General features: G+C 52.4%; 1 protein-coding gene across 2 annotated transcripts; it reads left to right on the forward strand.

The window, feature by feature from the left end:
- The first annotated feature begins 1674 nt into the window (after positions 1-1674).
- On the forward strand, positions 1675-24265 carry Ace (angiotensin I converting enzyme). 2 transcript variants are annotated; one of them, XM_070027728.1, is made up of 25 exons: positions 1675-2006; positions 2629-2796; positions 3726-3819; positions 4340-4483; positions 4722-4913; positions 5293-5390; positions 5733-5905; positions 6392-6615; positions 6906-7050; positions 7321-7419; positions 7681-7803; positions 8122-8333; positions 9010-9146; positions 10265-10423; positions 10670-10757; positions 13356-13499; positions 13662-13853; positions 16239-16336; positions 16531-16703; positions 18906-19129; positions 19397-19541; positions 19847-19945; positions 22202-22324; positions 22691-22878; positions 23064-24265. In XM_070027728.1, exons 1-25 carry the CDS (start codon positions 1755-1757, stop codon positions 23291-23293), a joined length of 3924 nt encoding a protein of 1307 aa, XP_069883829.1. In that variant the 5' UTR covers positions 1675-1754; the 3' UTR covers positions 23294-24265. The 2 variants fall into 2 exon arrangements, with proteins under 2 accessions (XP_069883829.1, XP_069883830.1); XM_070027729.1 differs by lacking the exons at positions 1675-2006; positions 2629-2796; positions 3726-3819; ... (7 more) ...; positions 7681-7803; positions 8122-8333 and adding an exon at positions 8447-8858.
- Positions 24266-24530: the final 265 nt, after the last annotated feature.

Raw genomic sequence — 24530 nt, forward strand, 5'->3', positions numbered from 1 at the left:
ACAGAGTCCCTAACCCAGAGACTATGGACTATGCCACATAGCAAGGCCAGCACAATGACAGTGGGCCAGCAGAATGTACTGCCAGCTCCTCTTTCCTCTTGTATGAGGTAATTAGGAGCTTTTAAGAGATGAGGCTGGCCTCCAGCTAAACCTGCCTCCACCCAGCCTTACAGGCTCTCCTCTCTTGCTTTCAACACAGTTTCTTTGCTGATCATGCAGAAGAGCTTCCCAATTTAGGCTAAGCCTACCCACCTACAGGGAACCACTCTTAAATCCTCCTCCCAAGCCAGCTCCCTCTCAGGTATCAGAAGCTTTCATGTCCGGACACATGTGACCCATGGCCCTCTAAGCCTGGAAGCTCACACTACTGGGACCCCAAGAGATCTCACACCAGGTGACCCTCAGAACCCAGGCCACCACAGGTGTTGCCTTCACTCAGTCCCTGGCCCTCTGATCAGGAGCATCCATACCCACTTAGCCAGCCCGGAAGAGCCCCCAAAGCTCCTGTCCACTGGCTCTCTGAGCCAAGCAGTATGAGGTGGGACGGGGTGGGGTGGGGTGGGATAGAGGTAAGTCCACCTGAGAGTAGGAGAGACTAGGATAAAGCAGAGTCAGGTTGGATCCTCAAATGTCCTTTTGCCCTATCCCCACCAGGAATGACAACTCTCACCTCCACCTCCTTAGGGAGAACATCTTCTCTCTCCCTCTCCCTCTCCTCTGGTGCCCTCTCTTCAGGTCCCTTGTCTTAGGCAGCTCAGCGCCATCTCTCCACGCGGGGCCACGCAGCCCGCACACACCTGCTACACAGCGAGCTGGGGGGCGGAGCTCCTCCCCCCCCCCGCCCCTTCTAGGGACAGGCCCTGGGGCTGAGGAATTCACCTCCACAACCACCTCCACCCCTGTGCGCTTGTCACTTTGAGATGGGAAAAGACTAGGGAGTGTGAAGACCTCAGGTGACTTGCAGCCAGCCGCTCAATCTGAGTTTGGAATCTCCATCACAAAGCCAGGCGTTTTGCAGCTCACAGCCTGCGAGATCCCTCCCGCCCAGCTCTCGAACCCCAAGCGTGTGGGGGGCAGGTGTCCGAGCGCTCCGGCACCTCCACGCCCCCCCCCCCCAGCCCCTGCATTCCTCCTCTCCTCTCCAAGCCCCAGCTTGACAGGGCTGCTGGCAGCTGCAGCCTCTACCCGAGTCGCCTTCCAGGACACTTAAGGTCCTCGGATCCGTGCAGGTGACCCCGACCCCACGGCCTGGCGAAGAAGAGCCCTGGCACGGTTAACCCCTTCGCGGCGGCACCAGACGACCGCCCCTCCCCCTGGACACCAGGAGCCCGGAAAGGCCTGGGAAGGTTAAACGAGACACACTCGGGTCACCAGGCGCCCCGGGGCGAGGCTGGCAGAGGGCACGGGAGGCCGAGCCTCGGCGACCCACCAAAGCGATTGGAGGTGGGGGACCCCCTGTCCGCCACCCTCGGCTGCGCCCGGCCCCTCCCCGCCGGCGCCCCAGCCCAGCACCCCAGCGCCCGCCTGGTACCTCGTCCCCGCCCCGCGCGTTCGCCCCGCCGGGCCGCGCCGTGGGGGACTTTGGAGCGGGGAGGAAGCGCGGCGGGCGGGCGGGGAGGTGGGGGTGTGTCGGGGGGCGGCGGTGCTGGGTTTTATAATCCGCAGGGCGGTCTTGGCGCGGGAGAAGGGCCATCCCCGAGCGAGCGGAGCAAACGATCGGAGCGAGCGAGCGATCGGAACGCCGGTGCCGCGCCATGGGGGCCGCCGGGCGCCCGCGGGGGCCGCGTCTGCTGGCGACGCTGCTGCCGCTGCTGCTACAGCTGCTGCCGCCGACCCGGGCGGCGCTGGACTCCGGGCTGCAGCCCGGAAACTTTTCTGCGGACGAGGCCGGGGCGCAGCTCTTCGCCGAGAGCTACAACTCGAGCGCCGAGCAGGTGCTGTTCCAGAGCATGGCCGCCAGCTGGGCGCACGACACCAACATCACCGCCGAGAATGCTCGGCGCCAGGTGGGCGCCCGGGCCCGGCGGGGGCGGGGCGGGGCCGTGGGGACCAATCACGGGCGCGGGCACGAGCAGCAAGGTGCCCCGGAGGGGGACGGGGAGCGGGGAGAGGGAGAGGGCAGCCCTTCCTAGCCCTTAGCCCCAGCCCTATGGCCGCCTTCGTCCTATCGGTCCCACCCATCACACAGGCTCCATGCTCTAGCACCGCCGGGCATGTGATCCGTGCCAACACCGAGATGGACTGGATGAGACTGCCCCCTCCGTGACCGGGCACCCCCCCTCCTCCAGACATGGAGGCTGGGGCAGCGGCAAGCCCCCACTCTGCCCCGGAGCCCCGGTCATTGGGAAGCTTGTCCACCCATCTCTGTCTGGACTCTGTACCCGTCACGGTCTAGTCTCCCTCCATCCCCTCCTCCTGCCTCTCTTCTGCTCCATGGCTCTCAGAGGCAGGCAGATCTTCCGAATTTCCCACCTGGGAGCCACTGCTCAGGCAAGATCTGGGCCTGGGATCTCAGCAGGGCCACAGATTTGAAGGCCCTTAGCCATCCTCCTTCTCCCAGCACCATAGCTTCTACATGGCCTCTACCTGAGCTGGCTCCCCCTTCCTGCCCTCCTGGTGTGCCTGCAGGAGGAAGCAGCCCTGCTCAGCCAGGAGTTTGAAGAAGCCTGGGGCCAGAAAGCCAAGGAGCTCTATGAGTCCATGTGGCAGAACTTCACTGACCCAAAGCTGCAAAGGATCATCAAAGCTGTACGCACCCTGGGGCCTGCCAACCTGCCCCTGGTAAAGCGGCAGCAGGTGGGTCTGCAGGTGGAGGAGGAACTGAGGGGCCTGCCTCAAGTACCCTATTGTGGTGGTTGGGGGAACAGTTTGGCAGGGAGGGCACCAGAGATCGGCATGGGCTCTGCCTGTAGAGAGGGGTGATGGAATGGTTAGAGGGCTGCTAGAAGCATCCGTTTTCACTGGGATGAGTAGCAAGTTCTTTATTTTGAAGTATTGTGGAGTGGAAAGCTAAATTCAAGGGCTGGAGTATAGCTCAGTGATAGATTACTTGCTTAGCATGTGTGAGGCCCTGGATTTCAACCCTGGCATATACAGAGGCAGCCAAGTAAAAAATAAATTGCTCCCTAGGCCAGCTTGGTTTTATGTACTTCACTAGACGAAGTAAGGACGAAGAAAGCACCAGAGCCAGAGGATGAAGGGAATTCATCTCATGGCGAGGTAGTACTGAGCTAGCACTTCATCCAGTTCTCAGGCTCTCAGGACACTTGTTCTACCTGCATGGGTTTGCCTCCATTGGAAGGGGTAACCTTGTACTTGTGCCACTGAGTGTCTCTGTCCAAGCCACATCCCCTTTCCAGGCCACCTGGAAAGGGTGGCTCATGCCTGTAATCCTAGCTACTCAGGAGGATGAGATCTGAGGATCCTGGTTCAAAGCTAGCAGAAAAAGTCCCCATGAGACTCTTACTTCCAATTAACCACTCAAAAACCAGAAGTGGAGCTGCGTCTTAAAGTGGTAAAGCACTAGCCTTGAGCAAAGGAGCTCCAGGACAGTAACCAGACCCTGATTCAAGCCCCATAACCAATGAAAGAAAGAAATAAAGAAGGAAAGACAGACAACAGATGGAAAGAAAGGAAGGAAGGAAGGAAAAAAGAAAGAAAAAAGGAAGTGAAGAGAGGGTGTGAGGATTGTTCATCACTAATGTATTCACTTCTCTGATTCCCAGTACAACTCCCTGCTAAGCAACATGAGCAGGATCTACTCCACCAGCAAGGTCTGCTTCCCCAACAAGACTGCCACCTGCTGGTCCCTGGACCCAGGTACGGCCCTATCACTTCCTGTCACTGGGGTTTTCTGGAGCTCCCCATCACCCTGCTGCACCCAGGCAGGTGGCATATTTATCACCAAAGCCACAAGTGCTGACCTCCCATTGGGCCTGAATGTGTCACACCGCTGTTTTTCATAACAAACACTTTGGGAACCTCCAGTCCCACCCCTCCAAATGAGCTTTCACCATTAAGCCTACTTCCTGGCCTTCCGGCCTCCCCTTTCATGAGTCACTTCCGCTAAGAGTCTGCCATAGGCCTTGGACCCCATTGGGGGAGGGGGAGAGAGTGGGCAGGTCCTGGATTATGTTACTTTCCCAGGGACAGACAGGTTTCCGTCCGTGTGCTGCTTTGTATAGTTCTTAGTTTCATCCCACCCACCAAGCCTGTAGACTGCCCTTGGCCTTGGGGGGGAATATGGTGATCCTGAACCAAGGACCAGTGTGCCACTCTGGTGAAAGTTGTCATGGGAGACACACAGGTCTCTAACTGACCCTGTTCACCTATGTCTCAGAGCTCACCAACATCCTGGCTACCTCAAGAAGCTACGCCATGCTACTGTTCGCATGGGAAGGCTGGCATGACACTGTAGGCATCCCGCTGAAACCCCTATATAAGGACTTCACTGCCCTCAGCAACGAGGCCTACAGACAAGATGGTGAGCCTGCCTGCCTTTCCACCTTACCAGGCATTCTGAGCTAATTTACCCCCACTGAGCCCCCACTCCCGAGGCAGACAGACTGGCTGGTACCATGACTGCAGAGCTAGCCCCTGGTTTCTCAGCTGGTAGCAAGCTGGCAGATACAGGCTCTCCAGCTGGGAGAATGGCAAAGCTAAAGCTGGAAGACAGGGGCCCTGAGTCTCAGGCCTGAGCTGTACCTTCTCCACTCTGCTAGGCTTCACAGACACAGGAGCCTACTGGCGGTCCTCGTATGACTCACTTACCTTTGAGAAGGACCTGGAGCACCTCTACCACCAATTAGAGCCTCTATACCTGAACCTTCATGCCTATGTCCGCCGGGCACTGCACCGCCGCTACGGTGACAGATACATCAATCTCCAGGGACCCATCCCGGCTCATCTTCTGGGTAAGAAGTGGCACTGTGGTTAGAGAGCTGGTACAGGGCAGAGCCAAGATCCAAACCAGAGGCTTTGGCTTCGGGTCCAGGGGAAGAAACATTCTAGTCTTAGTTTGTGCCCAAGGAAGCCAGCCCTGGGTCACCACCCTAGAAGTGGGAGGTAGGACCCTGGCATGGACAGCAGTATGGCCTGGGCTTATACTTGCAGCAGCCTGGGAGGGCAGATCATACAGAGTGTGGGGGGGGAGAGGGGTGGGAATGTGTACAAGGCAGATATGCAAGATGCTGGGCCTCAAGCCAGTGGAGCTGCTCTGAGCTCCCAGGATGCAGGCATCAATGCTCAGAACGACAGTAACCAGGCTGTTCCATCTCTCCCTCCTCCATCTAGGAGACATGTGGGCCCAGAGCTGGGAAAATATCTATGATATGGTGGTGCCCTTTCCAGACAAGCCCAACCTAGATGTCACTAGTACTATGGTGCAGAAGGTAAGTACTGGAGGCAGGCTCCAGGTGGAGTAATGAGAGGGAGTCAGAGATGGTAGACCAGAAGGAGCAGGTGAGGATCCTCCCTTTCCTGTACTAGCCAACCATGAACTGGGCTCTGGATCCCAGTGACAGAGAGCCAGCAACAGTCTACTTTTACCCATATGCTGTCTGTGGTCAATAGGGCCCTGCGTCTGAGAAGGTTGGTTGGCAAGTAAGCAGAGATGCCTTCACAGGCAGGGTGCTGCCCTGGATGAAGGGTATAGAGGACCCGCCCTTCTCCCCACAGCAACCCCAGCATCTGCAGGCAGCTAACCCCTGACCTTTCATCTTCCTCTCCCTCAGGGCTGGAACGCTACCCACATGTTCCGAGTGGCGGAGGAGTTCTTCACCTCCCTGGGTCTCTTACCCATGCCTCCTGAGTTCTGGGCCGAGTCGATGCTAGAGAAACCCAGTGATGGGCGGGAAGTGGTGTGCCATGCCTCTGCCTGGGACTTCTACAACAGGAAGGACTTCAGGTCTAGACATGAGAGGGCATGGTAGAGCTCTAAGAAGGGGACATCCGGGGCACAGACTCACCTCCACTGCTCCTACACTGCCTGGGGCTGGTCTAATCCATGGCCCTCAGGTATACAAGCCCACTAAGCCCCTTCCCTGGCAACTCTGACCAGCAGTCAGATCTGTGCCTTGCTTTTTATTTTTGCTTGAATAGTATCTCACTAAGCAGCTCAAGCTAGCCTTGAACTTATGATCCTCCTGCTTCAGCCTCCTGAGTAATGGTATTAGAAGCATGTGCCATCCCGGTTGATTTTGCTATATGCTTCAGAATGGAGGAAAAGGGTCTGGGTGGTAATGAACCAGGTCAGGGTCAAGGGTTTTCCAGTCTCAAGCCACTTCTTCCCACCCCATGGAGTACCCTTCTTGGTCCTGACTCTTGTGCCAGCCTTCCCTGCCATGACCCCGGCCATGTCTTATCCTTTACCATCACCTTCTTCATGCCCCAGGATCAAGCAGTGCACACGAGTCACAATGGACCAGCTATCCACTGTGCACCACGAGATGGGCCACGTGCAATACTTCCTCCAGTACAAGGACCTGCCTGTTTCCCTGCGCAGAGGTGCCAACCCTGGCTTCCATGAGGCCATTGGAGACGTGCTGGCCCTCTCGGTCTCCACTCCCGTACATCTGCACAAAATCGGTCTCCTGGACCACATCACTAATGACACAGGTATGAGAAAACTGAGAAGGAATCAGTTAATTCCATGTAAATCCCCTCCACCCTTCTGCTTTTTTTTTTTTTAATTGGAGATAAGAGCCAGTGGTGCCCACTCAGCTCTGCCTATCATTTCTGTCTCCCAGACCCAGAAACAACCACATAGAGCTCAGTACTCTCCAGGTGGCAGGATTCTGGGTCTCTAGACTCATCTTTTCTAAGGCCATCCAGCCTCCCTTACCACCTTGCCCTGGCTAGCCTCTCTTCTCCTACTGACCTACTCTTCTGGTCTCATCTCCTGACAGAAAGTGACATCAACTTCTTGCTAAAGATGGCTCTAGAGAAAGTTGCCTTCCTGCCCTTTGGCTACTTGATAGACCAGTGGCGCTGGAGGGTTTTCAGTGGGCAGACCCCCACCTCCCGCTACAACTTTGACTGGTGGTATCTCCGGTGAGTAGAAGCATCAGGAAGGACCTCACCTCAGTGCCTTCTCCACTCCTGGGCAGCCAGGAACCTCCAGCCTCCCTCTCTCAGCCCTCATTCCCTTCTCTCTTCCCTACTCCCCTTCCTCCTTTCCCACCTGAAACTCCCTCCCCCTGAAACCTTCCCAACTTCTCAGGATGAGGAAGGGATGGGTTGGGCGAATATCTTTTCCGTAAAGCTCAGGCAGCCTGTGGGCAGCCCCTGAGCCTTCAAGGCAGCTTAACCATCTTCTTCCAGAACCAAGTATCAGGGGATCTGTCCTCCAGTTGTTCGTAACGAAACCCACTTTGATGCCGGAGCTAAGTTTCATATCCCAAATGTGACACCATATATCAGGTACTGACATGCCCCAGCCCCTCTCCATTTCTGTTAGTCCCCTCCTCTTAGGATCCTAGCCTCCCTGCCCACAAAGCCAGTCCCTCAAGGGCTCAGAATTAACATTTTCCTCTCTCCTGAGCTGCACGTGTTTCTGTCCATAGCCCCCATTCAGCCACTGCAGCAATTCATGCAGGGTGCTGGATGGTGCCAGGGCAAGGGACCCCTGCTTCTGCTACCCTCCCCTCCACATTCCCTCTAATGCCCACCCTATGCCTGCAGGTACTTTGTGAGCTTTGTCCTGCAGTTCCAGTTCCACCAAGCCTTGTGCAAGGAGGCAGGCCACCAGGGCCCACTGCACCAGTGTGACATCTACCAGTCCAACCAGGCAGGAGCCAAGCTCAGGTGTGTGGAGGGGAGGGATGGCAGGTGAGAGGGTAGGTAGGCAGAATAGTGAGAGGGAGAGACAGGTAAAGGGTACAACTGGCTAGTTGGATTGGGACACTGTACAACTGAACTTGTCTCTTTCTCATCAAACATTTATTGAGATGAGTATCAGATGCCATGGGGTGAGGCCACTCCCTCCCAAAGATCTTAGGCCATAGGGTCTTCATGCCACTGCCCTTGTAGCCGGGACGGGGAGGGGGGTGGGTGAGGGAGGGCAGATACAGGCAAGGGCAACATTGTGGCCCTTGTGCCCTGAGTACTTATTTTGCCTGACAGGGAGGTGCTGCAGGCAGGCTGCTCCAGGCCCTGGCAGGAGATACTGAAGGACCTGGTGGGTTCAGATGCCCTGGATGCCCAGGCGCTGCTAAACTACTTCCAGCCACTTAGCCAATGGCTGCAGGAGCAGAACCAGAAGAACAATGAGGTCCTGGGCTGGCCAGAGTATCAGTGGCGTCCACCATTGCCCAACAACTACCCAGAGGGCATCGGTAAATCCCTGAGTGAGGGTGACCTGGGACTGAGGCGAGTCCTCAACTCTGGGCTCCGGGCCCATGTCCCTGGTTCCTGGTGGACTTCCTCCCAGCTGTGTCCTGGCCCCTTGCCACCCATAGAATGCTGGATCACCTCTGAGTGCCAGGAGCCCCCTGAGCGGAGTCCTGAAGTAGACAGGGGCATCTTTCCCCTGTCATCCTAGAGAATGTGTGCCCAGGCCTGAGGGTCCCCAGGGGGCAGGCTGGCCTGGTATACTGCTCTATGAGGTCACATTGAAGGCTCCACTCTTATTGGCCAGGGGAGGAGGCTTCAGGACTCTGCTCCTCCTGTGGCCATGGGCCAAGGTTGGGCTGCCCCCGGGCTGCCCAGCCTCCTCTTCCTGCTGCTCTGCTGTGGGCACTCACTACTAGTCTCCAGCCATGTAACCACACACCAGGTGACAAACAACCAGAGGACATCCGGCTGGGAAACAACCAGAATCCAGACAACAATTCACCGGGCAACAAGCAGGCAGAGCCCAAGTGGGACCCCCACCCCCGCTACCCCAGGGCAGGGGCAGGGTGACAAGAGGGTGTGGGGAGTGAAGGGAATGGCAGGTGGGGATTCTGATGAGGTTGCACCCTGGAGAGGAGAAGGGGAGACTTGTCTCTTTCCTTCTGCTGTGTCCCACAGACTTAGTAACCGATGAAGCTGAGGCTAACAAGTTCGTGCAGGAGTATGACCGGACATCCCAGGTGGTGTGGAACAAATATGCCGAGGCCAACTGGAACTACAATACTAACATCACCACAGAGAATAGCAAGATCCTGGTAGGAGCCATCCCCTGCCGCTGCCCCCACAGCATGACGCTCGCACAGACACACAGATATTCAGGGGCACACGTATCACTGGAATTTGTGAGAAATCCATAGGGAGTATAGAAGACAATTTCTTTCACTAAAATCCAGTCTCTACTATCACACTGTAGTTCTCTATACATAAGTTATTATTAACCAAGCTGATTTTTTTACATTTTTTTGTGTGCCAGTCCTGGGACTTGAACTCAGGACCTGGATGTTGTCCCTAAGCTCTTTTGCTCGAAGACAGTGTTCTACCACTTCCAGTGTTTTGGTGGTAAATTGTAGATAAGTGTCATGGACTTTCCCACCCAGGCTGGCTTTGAACCTTAATCTCCAGATCTCAGCCTCCTGAGTAACTAGGATCATAGGCATAAGCCACTAGCACACAATTTATATTCTTCCCACTTTACAGATGGGACCCCAAGCCTCAGGGAGACTACCGAGATAAAAAGCTGCCTTCATCCTGATGGTGTGTGTGTGTGTGTGTGTGTGTGTGTGTGTGTGTGTGTGTGTGTGTGTGTGTGTGTGTGTGTGTGTGTGTGTGTGTGTGTGTGTGTGTGTGTGTGTGTGTGTGTGTGTGTGTGTGTGTGTGTGTGTGTGTGTGTGTGTGTGTCCATACTGGGGCTTGAATCCAGGGCCTGGACACTGGCCCTTAGCTTTTCAGCTTAAGGCTGGTGCCACAGCTTTTTGAGCCACAGCTTTTTGCTAACTAATTGGAGATAAGAGTCTCACAGACTTTCCTGCCTGGGCTGGCTTTGAACCATGATATTCAGATCTCCGCCTCCTAAGTAGCAAGGATTACAAGCATGAGATACGGATGTCCATCCAACCTGATAGTCTTTTAAGACATCTCTTTCTTACTATGTCAGAATATCTATCTGGAGTGCAGGCATCTCTCCAGGGGCATATACTGTACCCAGGACTTCATCAGATGGCCCAGTTTGTAGATCTGTATAGGCAAAAGCAGTAGCTTAATCAAACTTCGCCCCCTTATCCCCCCCCACACCATCCTCATCTCCAACCCCCTTGGCATCTCCTGCCAGGAGGCTGCTCCAAAGATCCCATGACACCAACCCCTGTGCCCTCAGATGCAGAGTAACATGCAAGTGGCCAACCACACCCTGAAGTACGGCACCTGGGCCAAGCGGTTTGATGTGAGCCATTTCCAGAATGCTACCAACAAGCGGATCATAAAGAAAGTTCAAGACCTGGACCGGGCAGCCCTGCCTGTTAAGGAGCTGGAGGAGGTGTGTTCGTTGGGGAAGCAGGAAATCAAAGCCATTGGAGGGGAGCGAGCCCAGCTTTTGGGGGTCTGGTCCCCTGCTTGCTTCTTCCTTGATCTGTCTAGTGGTGGCAGGGACCATGTCCATAGATGTCCCCAGAATTTCTGAGAAGATAGTATCTTTGGGAACATGTTCTCCAAAGCCCCAACCATAGTCCCTGGGGCCAAAGAACCTTCTCCTCTCTCATTGTGCCTGTTTGTCTCCCTGCAGTACAACCAGATCCTGCTGGACATGGAGACCACTTACAGCGTGGCTTCTGTGTGCCACATAAATGGCACTTGTCTACAGCTGGAGCCTGGTGAGAAGACCCTGGTGGGGGAGGAGAGAGAGGTGGGGTCTGGGTTGGCATGGGTGGGATTGTTGCCAGGTCAGGGGAAATGGATGCCCCTTCTGGCTTTCTACCAGTAGAGCTCTTTGTACCCCCCACTCAGAATCAACCCCTACTTCAGCCTTTGCTTCAATATGCTGTCGCTAGGCAGGCATAGGACTCCCCCGGCTCTCCCTTTCTATCACACAGAGCAGCAGGGTCTGAAGTTCATCTTCCAACAGATAGAACCATGGAACCCCAACACCTCCTTCTTCTCTTTGTGATTCTACTCATATCATCTCAACTCTCTCTGCCTTTTTGGGGTCCCTCCCCCACCCTCAGCACATGGCTGAAAAGGAAACTGAGGCCAGACAGGACCCTGGGAAGCACCAGAGTAGAAGTTGGCCTAGCTGGTATCTTTCCAACATCACCCTTCCTTTCACCTTCACTTCCTGCTGGATAGGCATGAGCCAGCTCATAGCTCCCTCTTTCCTTTGCCTGTCTCCTTTGAAAGGGATCAGTCTGGACCCCCAGGTACCACAGAGATACTCTTAACCTACCCCCTTCCAGGCCTGGGGAATATAAACATTCTTCATAAGGAATCTCCACCCAGAAATTTTTTTTTCTTGGCCCCCAGCCTGGCTCCCACTTTAGAAGAATGACAAATAGATGGGGAAATGGAAAATAAACAGGGTTAAGAAAAAGATTTTCCGGGGCAGGGTTTGGCCTACAGGTGGTGGATGTGGGTTTGCACACAAAGTGGAGAGACAGGGGTATGTACGTGCCTGGGCACACATCTAGATGCACATGTGTTTCTGTACGTGCCTGGGCGCACATCTAGGTACAAATGTTTCTGGAGAAGAACGTGAAAGGGGTGTGACACTCCAGCCCCCCCCATCAGACAGCTCCTTGATGGAGGCTGAGCTATCAGATAGCTGACATCACAAAAATAAGAATCCCCCCACCCCCTAAAATAAGAAGACTCACATCACTGGAAGATTGACAGGGACTTCTCAAAATATACCCTTTTCAAGCAAAATTAATTGAGTTTACTTTTTTGAAAAATGGATATCACTGGCATGTTCCAAAGCAGGGAGACTAAGCACAAATCCAACAGTGTGGGTTTGAGGAACAGTGAATGGCTATGGCCTATTCTGTCTCAGGCACAGGTCAGGCCAGGAGCTTTGAGCTGAATACCTAAGTTGTCATGTACCACAGACTGAGAAGGGAAACATCAGCTCCATGTTGTAACTGAGGAGGTTACAACACTTAGCAACTGTGAGAGGGCATAAATCCTGGGTTGGTAGGTGCTGATGGGTCATGCCTATAACCCTAGATATTCAGGAGGCTGAGATCTAAGAATCATGATTGGAAGCCAACTCAGACAGAAAAGTCCTTGAGAGGAAGCCCCAGTATTGGCAGGCACAATATATATATATACATATATATATATATATATATATATATATGTATATATATATACATATATGGTTTCTAGCTCTCTGGTGGTGCTCAGACAATTCTTTGCATTTCTACTATGTTCATAGCTATTCTTTTTCTTTCTTTCTTTCATTCTTTTTTTTGTCGGTTGTGGGACTTGAACTCTGGGCTTGGGCGCTTTCCCTCAGCTCTTCAGCTGAAGGCGAGCACCCTACCACTTGAACCACAGCACCCACTTCCAGTTTTCTGGTAGTTTATGGGAGATAAGAATGTCACGGACTTTCCTGCCCAGGCTGGTTTTGAACCGTGATCCTCAGATCTCAGCCTCCTGAGTAGCTAGGATGACAGGCATGAGAATCTGTGAAGAGTTTCCTGGGTCCTGAGGATAAGAACAATACAGTCCCTGCTCAGGAATTTTTTTAACTCCCCTGGGAGAGCTGGTACCATCTCCTTTTGACAAATGGAGAAGCAGACCTGCCCAAGGTAATTTGAGAGCCAAGTAAGAGTGGGGATGAATGAGGAGAAGCTGCTCTGGGACCTGGTGCTCTAGAACCAGCTCCTTCCCGGCTGAGGTACCTGAGCATGTCAACAAGCTGCTTATAGGGAAGGAGCAACAAATTACATCCCTTGCATGTGGGTTGCTGACACACTGCAAATGTCTGAGATGGTGAATATGTGGTGTGTTGTTCTAAGCACGGTACTCTGGGAGCTCCTGACAGATAATTGGCATAATTGGCTCTCCATGTCTCTCTTGTCACTAGACTTGTTGCCTAGATTGCCACTTTCTTGTCATTGTGCTAGTTTGTATGTGTTTTGGGGGGAGGGAGTAATTGGGGCTTGAACTCAGGGCCTGGGCACTGTCCCTTAGCTATTTTGCTCAAGGCTGCTGCTCTACCATATGAGCCACAGCTCTACTTCTGGCTTTCTGGAGGTTAATTGGAGATCAGAATTTCATTAACTTTCTTCTGTGGGCTGGCTTTGAACCACATTCTTCAGATCTCAGCCTTCTGAGTAGCTAGGATTGCAGGCATGAGCCACAGACACCCAGCGATTATACCAGTTTTATTCTAGTTCTGAAATGGTCAAGGTCCCTTTATAAGCAGATGGGAGGGGAGCTGGGTATTAAACCATTTAACCACTCCTTCCCAGATCTAACAAATATTATGGCCACATCTCGAAACTACGAACAACTGCTATGGGTCTGGAAAAGCTGGAGAGACCAGGTGGGGAAAACAATCCTCCCTTTTTTCCCCAAATATGTGGAACTTGCCAACAAGGCTGCTCGACTCAATGGTGAGTTTCCCCTGTCAGTTACCATTGGCTTTCTGGTCCCTTTGTCCCTGCCACCATCAGGCTCCTCAATCCTGGGGAAAAGTAGGTCCCTGGAAATAGCATGGAACTACCAGGAGGAGAAAGAGGCAGTATTGGGAGAGCCTGACTGTGTCCCCTGTGCAGGCTACACTGATGCAGGGGACTCCTGGAGATCTATGTATGAGACACCATCCCTGGAACAAGACCTGGAGAAGCTCTTCCAGGAGCTGCAGCCGCTCTACCTGAACCTGCATGCCTACGTGCGCCGCGCCCTGCACCGGCATTACGGGGCCCAGAGCATCAGCCTCGAGGGCCCCATTCCTGCCCACCTGCTGGGTAAGGGCATGCATGTGGCTTGAGGAGGGGAAAGGTGGGCAGTAGCGAGGGTCTAGGCAGGGCTTTCCAAAGGGCAAGAGAGCAGGCTGGGATAGTGGTAGAATTCAAGCACTGAAGGGAATGTGGCCAAGGCTAGTGGAATAGGGTGCCGGGAGAAGCACCCTGCTCTCATTTGATATGTTTCTTTTGGCGGTGTTGGACCTTGGCCATGCCAGGCAGGGGTTCTATTAGTGTGCCACAATCCACCTCCCTGTATGGACAATATTTGCTACAGAGCTATGTTGTGCAAGTTGCCACAGATGGATGGGGGAAAAAAGTTCACGATCTTGTTAGGGGGAGGAACACATTACCCATCATTCCTCAAGACAGTGAGCTCCAGAAGCAGAGGAGTAGGGGTTGAAAAGGTTCCACATGAGCAGCATCTTGAAAGGTGAAATGGAAAACGGTGATAGGGAAGAGGACAGAGTCTGGGCCGATGGAACTCAACCAAAGAAGAATATACCTTACTCTCCAGACCCTTAGTTTCCTAGGGTTTCGACCCTCAATTTTCGCTGGATGTGCAAAAAACACATTAGGATGGTAGGAGCTAGAGAAAAATTGATGCTGCCAGTTTTTGCCCCTGGTGGGCAAACAGTTTCCTGAGGGCCATGTTATTATGAGCAGAGAGGCCAGACAGGGCCACACACCACTTAGAAGTTACAAGGGAAATTCCACAATGTTGTCCAGCTATGGCTCTTAGGTCTCACCCACCAGCCCTCCTTGATCTCTCTCTAGAGAGACCAGATGGCTCCTGAGGGGCTGGGAATATATGCCAGTACTTGCCTGGCATGTGAGACAAACTGGGTTCAAAAAGGAACATCTGAGTGGACATCATCAGCTTAGCAGTTAAGAAACATAGACCCTACCCAGGAGAGGGGTCAGCATGCCCAGGGTAGCCTGAGAGCAGGGCAGAACCGGGCCTTAGAATTCAGCTCCTGGCAACCAGCAGAGGAGGAGCCACCAGGCAGGCACTGCAGTCACTCAAGAGATACTTGTCACCCTGCAGTTGCTCTGACTGTCACAGACCTCATCTGTGTCCACTCAAGCACTCTGCCTTGGCTATGAAAGGTTCCTAACTATGCATCTATTTTGGAATCTCCCACCTATTTTAGATTTAGGTTTGTTTCAGTTCACTTCCTGTTCTTTCTCCAGTCTTGGAGAATTGGGCTCTTTTATTAACACAGCTTCCTAGGCATTCACCTCTCCCAAAGGAGACAATTAGTTCTTGCCAGAGTTGCCAACAGCTGCTGTACATAAGCCAATCTCAGGGGGTAGGGAGGGAACTGAGCAGGGTGCATGGACAAGAGCCTACCAGCCTTTAAATCCAGACTCACTGTGCAGGAACTATGCACAGGAACTGCGCAGGGTTGCTAACTCCTCAGCCAATTTCCTCTGCTATGTAGTGGGTACAAATGGGGTTATAACCCGACACAGTGTGCTTGGCAGGGTAATCAGGAAGTGGTGGCCATGTGGAGAAGGACACAGATGATGCAAAATGTTCTCAGATGAAAGATTCCTCCACTTTTGATTCCTGATGACCAGCAAGATCCTTACCTGTAACCAACATAGTAATGACCTTGTAAGCTAAAGGTGCAGCACATCCAAGCATGGTGGCACATACCTGTAATCTTAGTACATGGGAGGCTGAAGCAAGAGGATTGTGCGGTCCACGTAGCAAGACCTTGACTTAAAAGTGTCTAGCAGGGGCTGGGAAGGTGGCTCAGTGGTAGAGTGCTTGCCTTTCATGCCTGAGGCCCTGGGTTCGATTCCTCAGCATCACATAAGCAAAAAGAAAAAAGCCGGAGTGGCGCTGTGGCTCAAGTGGTAGAGCGCTAGCCTTGAGCTGAAGAGCTGAGGGAGAGCGCCCAGGCCTAGAGTTCAGGCCCCACGAACGGACCCCTCCCCCCCAAAAAAAGTGTCTAGCACAGTTTTCAAACAGTAAGAGCTCAAGAGATACCACTATGATTGGCAGTCCTGGGATCTGGCTCCTTGTCCTGCACGAGAGCATTAAACCTAAAAAGGCCACATCTGAATCAGGTGCCAGTGGCTCAGGCCTGTAATTCTACCTATACAAGAGGCAGAGATCAGAGGATCACAGATTGAAGCCAGCCACAGCAGGAAAGTTTATGAGACCCTTATCTCCAGTTAACCACCAAATAGCTGGAAGTAGAGCTGTGGCTCAAATGGAACAGCATCAGTCTTGAGCAAAAATGCTAAGAGATAGCCCGCAGGCCCTGAGTTCAAACTCCAGTACTGGTGCTCACACACACACACACACACACACACACACACACACACACAACACACCTGTCTCCTCTCTTCCACCTCTTTCTCACCTGCCTCCAGGGAACATGTGGAGTCAGACTTGGTCCAACATCTATGACTTGGTGGTGCCCTTCCCTTCAGCTCCTAAGATTGATGCCACAGAGGCCATGGTAAAGCAGGTCTGTATGGCTAAGCTCCTCTTCCTCCGTGGGTCACCCTGGAACTTCCAATGGGAAGTCCTTGCTGGGATGGGAGAGTCCCTCTGATTGAGCCAGGCCCTCCATCCTGGCACTCTCCCAGTCCCTACTGCCATCCTGCCACACAGCCTGTCTTCAGAGCCCCCAGTTTGGGCAGAACTCTCTCTTGCTTGTAGGGCTGGACACCCAGAAGGATGTTTAAGGAAGCCGACAATTTCTTCACCTCCCTGGGGCTGCTGCCTGTACCCCCTGAGTTCTGGAACAAGTCGATGCTGGAGAAACCGACTGATGGGCGGGAGGTGGTGTGCCATGCCTCAGCCTGGGACTTCTACAATGGCAAGGATTTCAGGTCTGTCTGTGTGGAATGAGAGGGTCTTATCCTCAGCTCAAGGGCAAGGAGATCAGCAAAGTCAAGGTTCTGTCCCCATTCTCAATGCTAAGATCAAGAATGATCAGGGCAGTTTAGAACCAAGTTTGGGATCCAGAGGCAAAAAGGTTAGTTCCAGCCTTAAGATTCTAACAGAGAAACACAAATGAAGGTCTCCTCAAGTGCTGGCCAGCCTGTCAGTGCAGTCAGTTGGAGAATGCTCAAGAACCTGGTCCTAGGAGTGACATTGTACAGACTCCTAGCCTCCCCCAAATGTACCTAGCTCTTTCCCTGGGCACTGTACTGGGTTGCACATGAGGTTGTTGGAACTTCACAGGAACCCATTCCCATCACTGGCAGATCAAAGCTGCCTTCATCAGAATAGAGTTTAGTTACCCATGCCACATTCATAATAAACTATTTAAGAAATTAGTAGTACCAAAAAAACCATATGGTCAGGTGTAGTGGTACATGCCTATAATCCCAGCACTTGGAAATCTGTAGTTAGCCTGGGCTATATAATGAGACCCTGTCTCAAAAGCAAAACAAAAACAGCCATTGGATTATGACTATGATTATGTGGGCCTGGAATTTAGGCAATCAATGCACAGTGGAAATGGCTTATTCCTTACTCCACCATAATGGGGACCTTAGTTGGTGTGTGTGTGCGTGTGCGTGTGTGTGTGTGTGTGCGCGCACATGCACGTGCACGCACACGTGCATAGAGTCTCATATATGGTAGGAAAGTACCATTGAGCTACATCTCCAGCCCCAGCTGGGGTAGTTTTAGTAGCTGAAGTAACTGTTCTGGGGCCATCTTCCCAAAGCTTGGCTGTTCTTCCTTCCCTATTTTGCTATTGACTGAGAATCCTTGGTGTTCCTCCATGTCCCTTGTCTAGGGTGGGATGTTCAAGTTGACCTCTCTGCTCACACACAGGGTGCTGACTGGATGACCAGCTAAGAGCTGCCTTGTGATCCCTCACAGTGTGTCATTCTCAGGCAGACAGATTCATTACCTGACAGCTGGCAACCCTCAGAGCCAAAGAAGCTGCTAAAGGCAAAGCCTTTGAGAGTCACGTTACATTATTATATTTTATTTTTTGTTAGTGCTGGGACTTGAAATCAGGGCCAGCTTGTCTACTCAAGGCTAGCATTCTACCACTTGAGCTACTTTTCACTAATTATTAGAGATAAGAGTCTTATGCACTTTCTTGCCTGGGCTGGCTTTGAACCACAGTCCTCAGATCTCAGCCTCCTGTGTAGTTAGGATTATAAGGTGTGAACCACCAGTGCCCAGCTTGTCATATTCTATTGTCTATGTTTTAAAGCTAGACTCATGGACAACCTAGATCCAAAAGAAGGGACAAAAGATGCTACATCTAGTGGGGAAGTAGCTCAGATAATCACTTCTTGAGAAGCCTAAAACACAAACAAAAACCAGACACAGTTCACTGGGCTGCCTGGCTTTGAGCCCTTCAAAAACATGGAGTCTGGGTCTGGGAAGGTGGCTCAGTAGTAGAGTGTTTGCCTTGCATGCATGAGACCCTGGGTTTGATTCCTTAGTACCACATAAGCAGAAAAGGCCAGAACTGGCACTGTGGCTCAAGAGGTAGAGTGCTAGACTTGAGCTGATGAGCTCAGGGACAGCACCCAGACCCAGAGTTCAGGCCCCACGACCGACCTAAAAAAAGGGTGGGGGGGAGACTGTAGTTGTCAGGTTATAAAGTAGGCAGAATCAAAGAGGGTAAAAGCATGTCAGAGGAGGAACTAGTCAGACCCAACCTCATGCTGGACTTGAACTACAAGGCAGGTGCTTGGTTACATCCAAGGAGAACTTCCTGCAATTGGAAGAAAACGAGGGTGAAACCTGATTTGGACAATTCTGCAGCTGTCAGTCAATCTTAGGCCTAAGAATTCTTCATATACACTCACTAGGGTTGGACTGCATCAGATGGAGAATAGCCAGACATCATTTCCCTGAGGAACTATCTCTAGAGAAAATGAGAAAGCAACGGACAGTTGAGGCTGAAGAATGGCTGGAATGACTAGGGACTTCTCGTGTCCCGATTTCCTCTTTCTCAGGCTCACTTGATCTCTCCCTTTTACTTTCCTTCTCATGTATATTCCCTGCACACAGCAGTGTCCCTCTTCTGACACCCTCTCTCCCCATCCCCGTGTCCCCAGGATCAAGCAGTGCACCACTGTCAACATGGAAGAGCTGGTGGTGGCCCACCACGAAATGGGTCACATCCAGTATTTCATGCAGTACAAGGACTTGCCTGTGGCCTTCCGGGAGGGCGCCAACCCTGGCTTTCATGAGGCCATTGGGGATGTGCTGGCCCTCTCTGTGTCTACTCCCAAGCACCTACACAGCATCAACCTGCTGGAGCATGAGGGCGGTGGCTACGGTGCGAGAGGGACAAGGAGATCTTGGTGGACTGAGGGCCCCGGAAGGGGCAGGGAATTGGGAGGTGGCCCCTTTGCAGGGAGGTCTGGGACAGAGCAATGGTGGGAGAAGAGGACCCCAATAGGGTAAGCCTGAGAGGTTGGAACACACAGACCATTCCAAGGGACAGGTTTCAGAGTCTAAAGAGGTACAGCACCCTGCTCCCCTTTGCCCATTGGGACTGAGATTCTAAGCCCTGGCAGGAGGCTGAGCTCTCTTCCCTTAACAGAGTATGACATCAACTTTCTGATGAAGATGGCCCTGGACAAGATCGCCTTTATCCCATTCAGCTACCTCATCGACCAGTGGCGCTGGAGGGTCTTTGATGGAACCATCACCAAGGAAAACTACAACCAGGAGTGGTGGAGCCTCAGGTTCTAGAACATTCCACCTAAGGTTGTGGGTTAGAGATGTCATCTAAAGGATGTTTGTGTGTGCTTTCATGGCTGCAGATGGGCCACTGTGTGTGTGTGTGTGTGTGTGTGTGTGTGTGTGTGTGTGTGTGTGTGTGTGTGTGTGTGTGTGTAAGTGATTGGAGGGATCTCAAGGGATCTGTTTACAGGATTACAGGATGCTCAGTGTAATCCTAAATGCAAGTACCATCCTTCCAGTAAAATTTCCAACCTTCTCCAGCTTAGTTCTCCCTAAATGCTCCCTCCAATATGTCTTCCCTTGACAGGCTGAAGTACCAGGGTCTCTGCCCCCCAGTGCCCAGAACTCAAGATGACTTTGACCCAGGGGCCAAGTTCCATGTTCCTTCAAGTGTGCCTTATATCAGGTAATGGGGAAAGGGAGGTGCATGGGGAGGAGGGTACTGCCCAAGTCTTAATGTTTAAACTGCAATCTGCTGCCCCATCCCAAAGCTGTGGAAATGGGGACATGACACATGGTGCCTGGGCCCAATGCCTGCTGCTAAACCTGAAGATGGTTCCTTTAAATATTTTTTGGGTGACAGCCTGTGTCATCTAAACTGTTGAAAAATAGAAACTTAACCTACGTTTCCAGAACCTCGCTCTGAGTAGTTAACATTAGCTATGGTACATGTCTGAATGGTAACTGAATGCTACCAGTTGTTCATATTGTTGTTGTTGTTGTCATTCGTACCAGTTATACAGGGATGTTTGTGTTAATGTGTCTATGTATATAATGCATCATGATCATTTTCCTTCCTCTCCACACTCCCTTCCAAGACCAGTCTCTGCAAGCTTTATCATTCCATTTTCACACAAAACAGAAAAATATTTTGACCACATTCACCCTTCACCCTCTGGTGGTTTTGTTTTTAAAACAAGTATGTGGTTTCTTTGCTACAATTTAACAAAATTGGGTGTGATATACTTTGAGTTGCACCTCAAAGATCCTTCTATAGCCTAAAACCTGGAACTGGAGACCGAGCTCAGCTGGAAAGCAGGGTTACTAGGGGAAGACTTGGAGTCAAAGCTCAGGTCCATGACAGTTTCCTTCAGCAATGTCCTCCACCTCTGTGAGCATCTGTTTCCTCTCCTTGATCTCATTTCACAGAGTGGCCATGAGGGCTCCTATGTCCCTAGAAGGCTGAGGGTCAGGTGGCCCTGGTCTACCATTGTTAAATACTCTCCTGCACTAGCCTGTAAATCATATGCTCACAGAGTGGAAGTGCCCGGTGTAGCCCCTCTCCTTCCCTGATCTCCAGGCCGACACTTGCTGAAGGCGAGGACCCAGAGTCCTCCTAGATGATCATGGGCTGGGGAGACCTCAGGGAGGAGTGCCAGGTGTCTCTGGGCCACAGGGAGTGCAGGCTACCCAAGAATCAAGGAGAACCTCTAATCCTTGGTTTTATTTTTGTGCTAGTACTGGGCCTCAAGTGCTCTTAGCTTTTTCACTCAAGCCTGGCACTCTACTATTTGAGCCACACCTCCACTTCAGGAGTTCATTGAAATAAGAGTCTTCTCACAGACTCTTCTGACTAGGCTAGCTTCAAACCTCAACCCTCAGATCTCAGCCTCTTGAGTAGCTAGGATTTACAGGTGTGAGCCACCAGCACCTGGCTGATCTGTGCTTCTGATGGTCTCTAAAAGCCCATTGAGGCCAGTCTTATTGCCTCACTTTCCATCCTGGCACCTGAAACAATGCTATGCATGGAGGATGAGTAAAGCCTGCTCTCCTACCCCCACGAACCCCAAGGGAAGGGAAGAGTGCATCACCTGCTCAGAGGTCAGAATGAGGAGCAGGAGGCTGAGGACCAAGGCACATCAGACAGGCTTGGCCCAGATATTGCCTCAGGAATGACTCTTAGGGGGTTTCCAGCTACCTACTGGAACTGTTTCTAGGGTTCCAGGACAGCACTCACTATCGCCCTGAAGTCAGCCATGTGACACTTAACAGCCCAGTTGAACATGGACAATTAACTAGTCAGGGGTGAGCAAAGGAGACTCGACTGCCCTAGAAAGAGATATCCTGAATCCTGGCCAGCAGCCTGAGCAAAGAGCTTTGGGGAAATGCCAGGGGAACAAGTGGCACATGGCTTATGCCCAGCGTTCAAAGGGAGAAGCCTGTGCTGTTGGTTGGGACATTTAAATCCTCTCCAGACTTGGCAAGGTTGCTCTGGCTTTGACCAACAGATTTCTACCAGAGATTTTCTGCTGCTCGGGCTAAAACTGTGTGGGCTTTTCTCCCTATCCACGCAGTCTTGCCAGATCCACATGAACCGTGTGGCAGCTGCTAGCCCCTACTTGCATACGTCCCAAACACAGAGACCTCACGGCCTCAAAACAGCTTACCATGCCTTTGCAGGGCTCTACTCCAAACCTGCTCCTGCGGGCTTCTCCTTCAGCCCCAGAGGCAAAGGCAGATTCATGGTTGGGTGGCATCTATCTATACAGGCATTGCTGGAAAGAGATTTGGACAGCTCCAAAGGCCAGAATGGACTCACCTTGACATCCTGAATGCATCTTGCTCTGCTGAGTGTCCCCTGTGTGTCACAGACAGAAGGGGCTGGGTCTCCACGACACATGCCCCTCCACCCACCCTATGTCATGCCTTCATCCCACTCCAGGTACTTTATCAGCTTCATCATTCAGTTCCAGTTCCACGAAGCCCTGTGCCAGGCGGCTGGCCACAAAGGCCCCCTGCATAAGTGTGACATCTACCAGTCCAAGGAGGCAGGGAAGCTGTTGGCGTGAGTGTCCTCCAGCCCTCCTGTGATTGTTTCCATCCTCTAGCCTGAAGCTCTTGAGGAAACCCCTCCCCTCTTTTTTTCTGGAAACACCTGCCATTTGGGCTCTTGAGTGGGAACCATCCCACCCACGCCCCACTCCCAGCTGAAGCTTCTGTTGTACTTACATAGAAAATGTGAGCGCCATCCCCTCCCCCCACAAGACCCAGTCCTTCCTTCCCTATCTTTGCCCCATCCCCACCTCAGGCCCTCTCAATCCTGAAGAGAAGTTGAGGGTGGGAGAGGGGTATAAAGAAAGGATACCATGGTTGAGCTAGGGAGATCAGGTTCTTTCTGACTCAGTTTTTCTCTCTCTGGCGCCTTCCCCAGGGACACCATGAAGCTGGGCTTCAGTAAGCCATGGCCAGAGGCCATGAAACTGATCACAGGCCAGCCTAACATGTCAGCCTCAGCCATGTTGAACTACTTCAAGCCATTGATGGAATGGCTCATCACTGAGAACGGGCGACATGGGGAGAAACTGGGTTGGCCGCAGTACAACTGGACACCAAACTCCGGTACCACCACCCACCCCACCTCCAGCCCTAGGCCCAGCCCCCACAGCTCACCCAGGGCTGAGCCCTCTCCCCAGTCCAGGCAGGCTCCAGTCTGACTTCACAGCAAGGTCAGGGATGCCAGAACACATGGCCCTAGGCAGCCCATCGCCCTGCCCACTGCCCTGTCTCCTTGCTTCCCCGCCCAGCTCGCTCGGAAGACTCCTTCCCAGACTCCGGCCTCGTCAACTTCCTGGGCATGAATCTGGAGCCACAGCAGGCCCGAGTGGGTCAATGGGTGCTGCTCTTCTTGGGGGTCGCCCTGCTGGTAGTCACCTTGGGCCTGGCCCAGAGGGTCTGCAGCATCCGCAGTCACACCTTCCACCAGCCCCACCATGGGCCCCAGTTTGGCTCTGAGGTGGAGCTGAGACACTCTTGAGATGACCAAGATGGCTGGGGCTTGCCAAGGGCTGTCCCATGAGAAACCAGAACGGGAACAGGATGCCCAAGGAGAAGGCAGCTCCATCTCCCTCCCTCCTCCTTTCCTTCTTCCCCCTCCTCTTCCTCTCATTCTGCCTCCCTCCCCTCTGCTCCTCAGACCACCAGAATCACCCAAGTCCCAGCCTCCATTCTTCAGGCACCCAGCCATCAAACATAGGGCTTCTCCCCTAGTCTCTCTGTGAATGCAATTAAAAGTCCTGCCTCCCCATCTGAGTCTGTGTCCCTCACAGTTGGAAGCCAGGAAGAGGGACAGCGTGCTCTCTTGCTCTCTCTCTTTCTCCTGGCAGTTCAGTGGTGCCCTTTCCTCATTGCTTCCTCCATTCCCTTTCAAGAAAAGCCTTGGTGAATCTCCCAACTCTGGCTTCCCACCTGCCTGCCCACCAGCTCAGGTGCCCACCTGCTCACCGTGTCCTGCTGTGGTGGGTAGTTCCTGCCCTCTCAGAATCCTCAGGAGGATTCTGGGATCATAGGATTCTCACATGTTGATGCAACTTTCTGCCCATGCATGGTCAGGTTCCCCAGGAAGCCCCTAGCTGCCCCTGGCTTCGTCTGCAGGGCAAGTACCCTGGAAGGGCCTGACTCAATGAGGCACCTTGAGCTCCTGCCTATACCAGCTCTGTGTCCACTTGTGTGAATGGACAGCCTTAGTTTTCAGACAGAGCTATTCAGATATTACCTAGGAGAGAAGGCCCTGGAAGGGAGTTCCCTGGACAGGGATGATACAGGGTTAACTGCCAGAGGCTGCCTGCTTGCTCTTCCCAGCACACACATTCTCACTAGGAGCTGTCCCTGGGAAGGCCTGCTTAGATTTCAGAGAATGTCATTTTGAGGGACATTTTTATAACTTTTCTCTCTGTGTTTATGTAGAAAATTTAAAATACTATAAATAAAAGCAGTTTATAGCAACATCGAGATGAGCACTGTGGATATTTTGACATATTATCTTCCCCGACCTTTTTTATTCTCTCTCTCTCTCCCTCCCTCCCCTATGCACATATTTTAAATGGGATCATACTGTTTTTACACTGGTATTTTTTTTCTCAGGTAACATAACTATACCTTTTTCAGATATTTATTCAGCAAACCTAGAACTTGGCTAAAAGGAAACTGGTCATTTTTCTGGACTTTTTTTTTTTGGCCTAGCTTCTTCTGGTCAGTGTTAATATCTTAATTCC

This window comes from Dipodomys merriami, unplaced genomic scaffold, assembly GCF_024711535.1.
Source record: "Dipodomys merriami isolate MVZ:Mamm:240054 unplaced genomic scaffold, mDipMer1.0.p SCAF_19, whole genome shotgun sequence".
NCBI classification, from domain to species: Eukaryota; Metazoa; Chordata; class Mammalia; order Rodentia; family Heteromyidae; genus Dipodomys; species Dipodomys merriami.

Coding starts and splice junctions, on each gene's coding strand:
- Ace (XM_070027728.1), top strand. CDS start 1,755: ATGGGGGCCGCCGGGCGCCCGCGGGGGCCGCGTCTGCTGGCGACGCTG. Junction 5,906..6,391: donor TACAACAGGAAGGACTTCAG/GTCTAGACATGA, acceptor TTCATGCCCCAG/GATCAAGCAGTGCACACGAG. Junction 6,616..6,905: donor CCACATCACTAATGACACAG/GTATGAGAAAAC, acceptor ATCTCCTGACAG/AAAGTGACATCAACTTCTTG.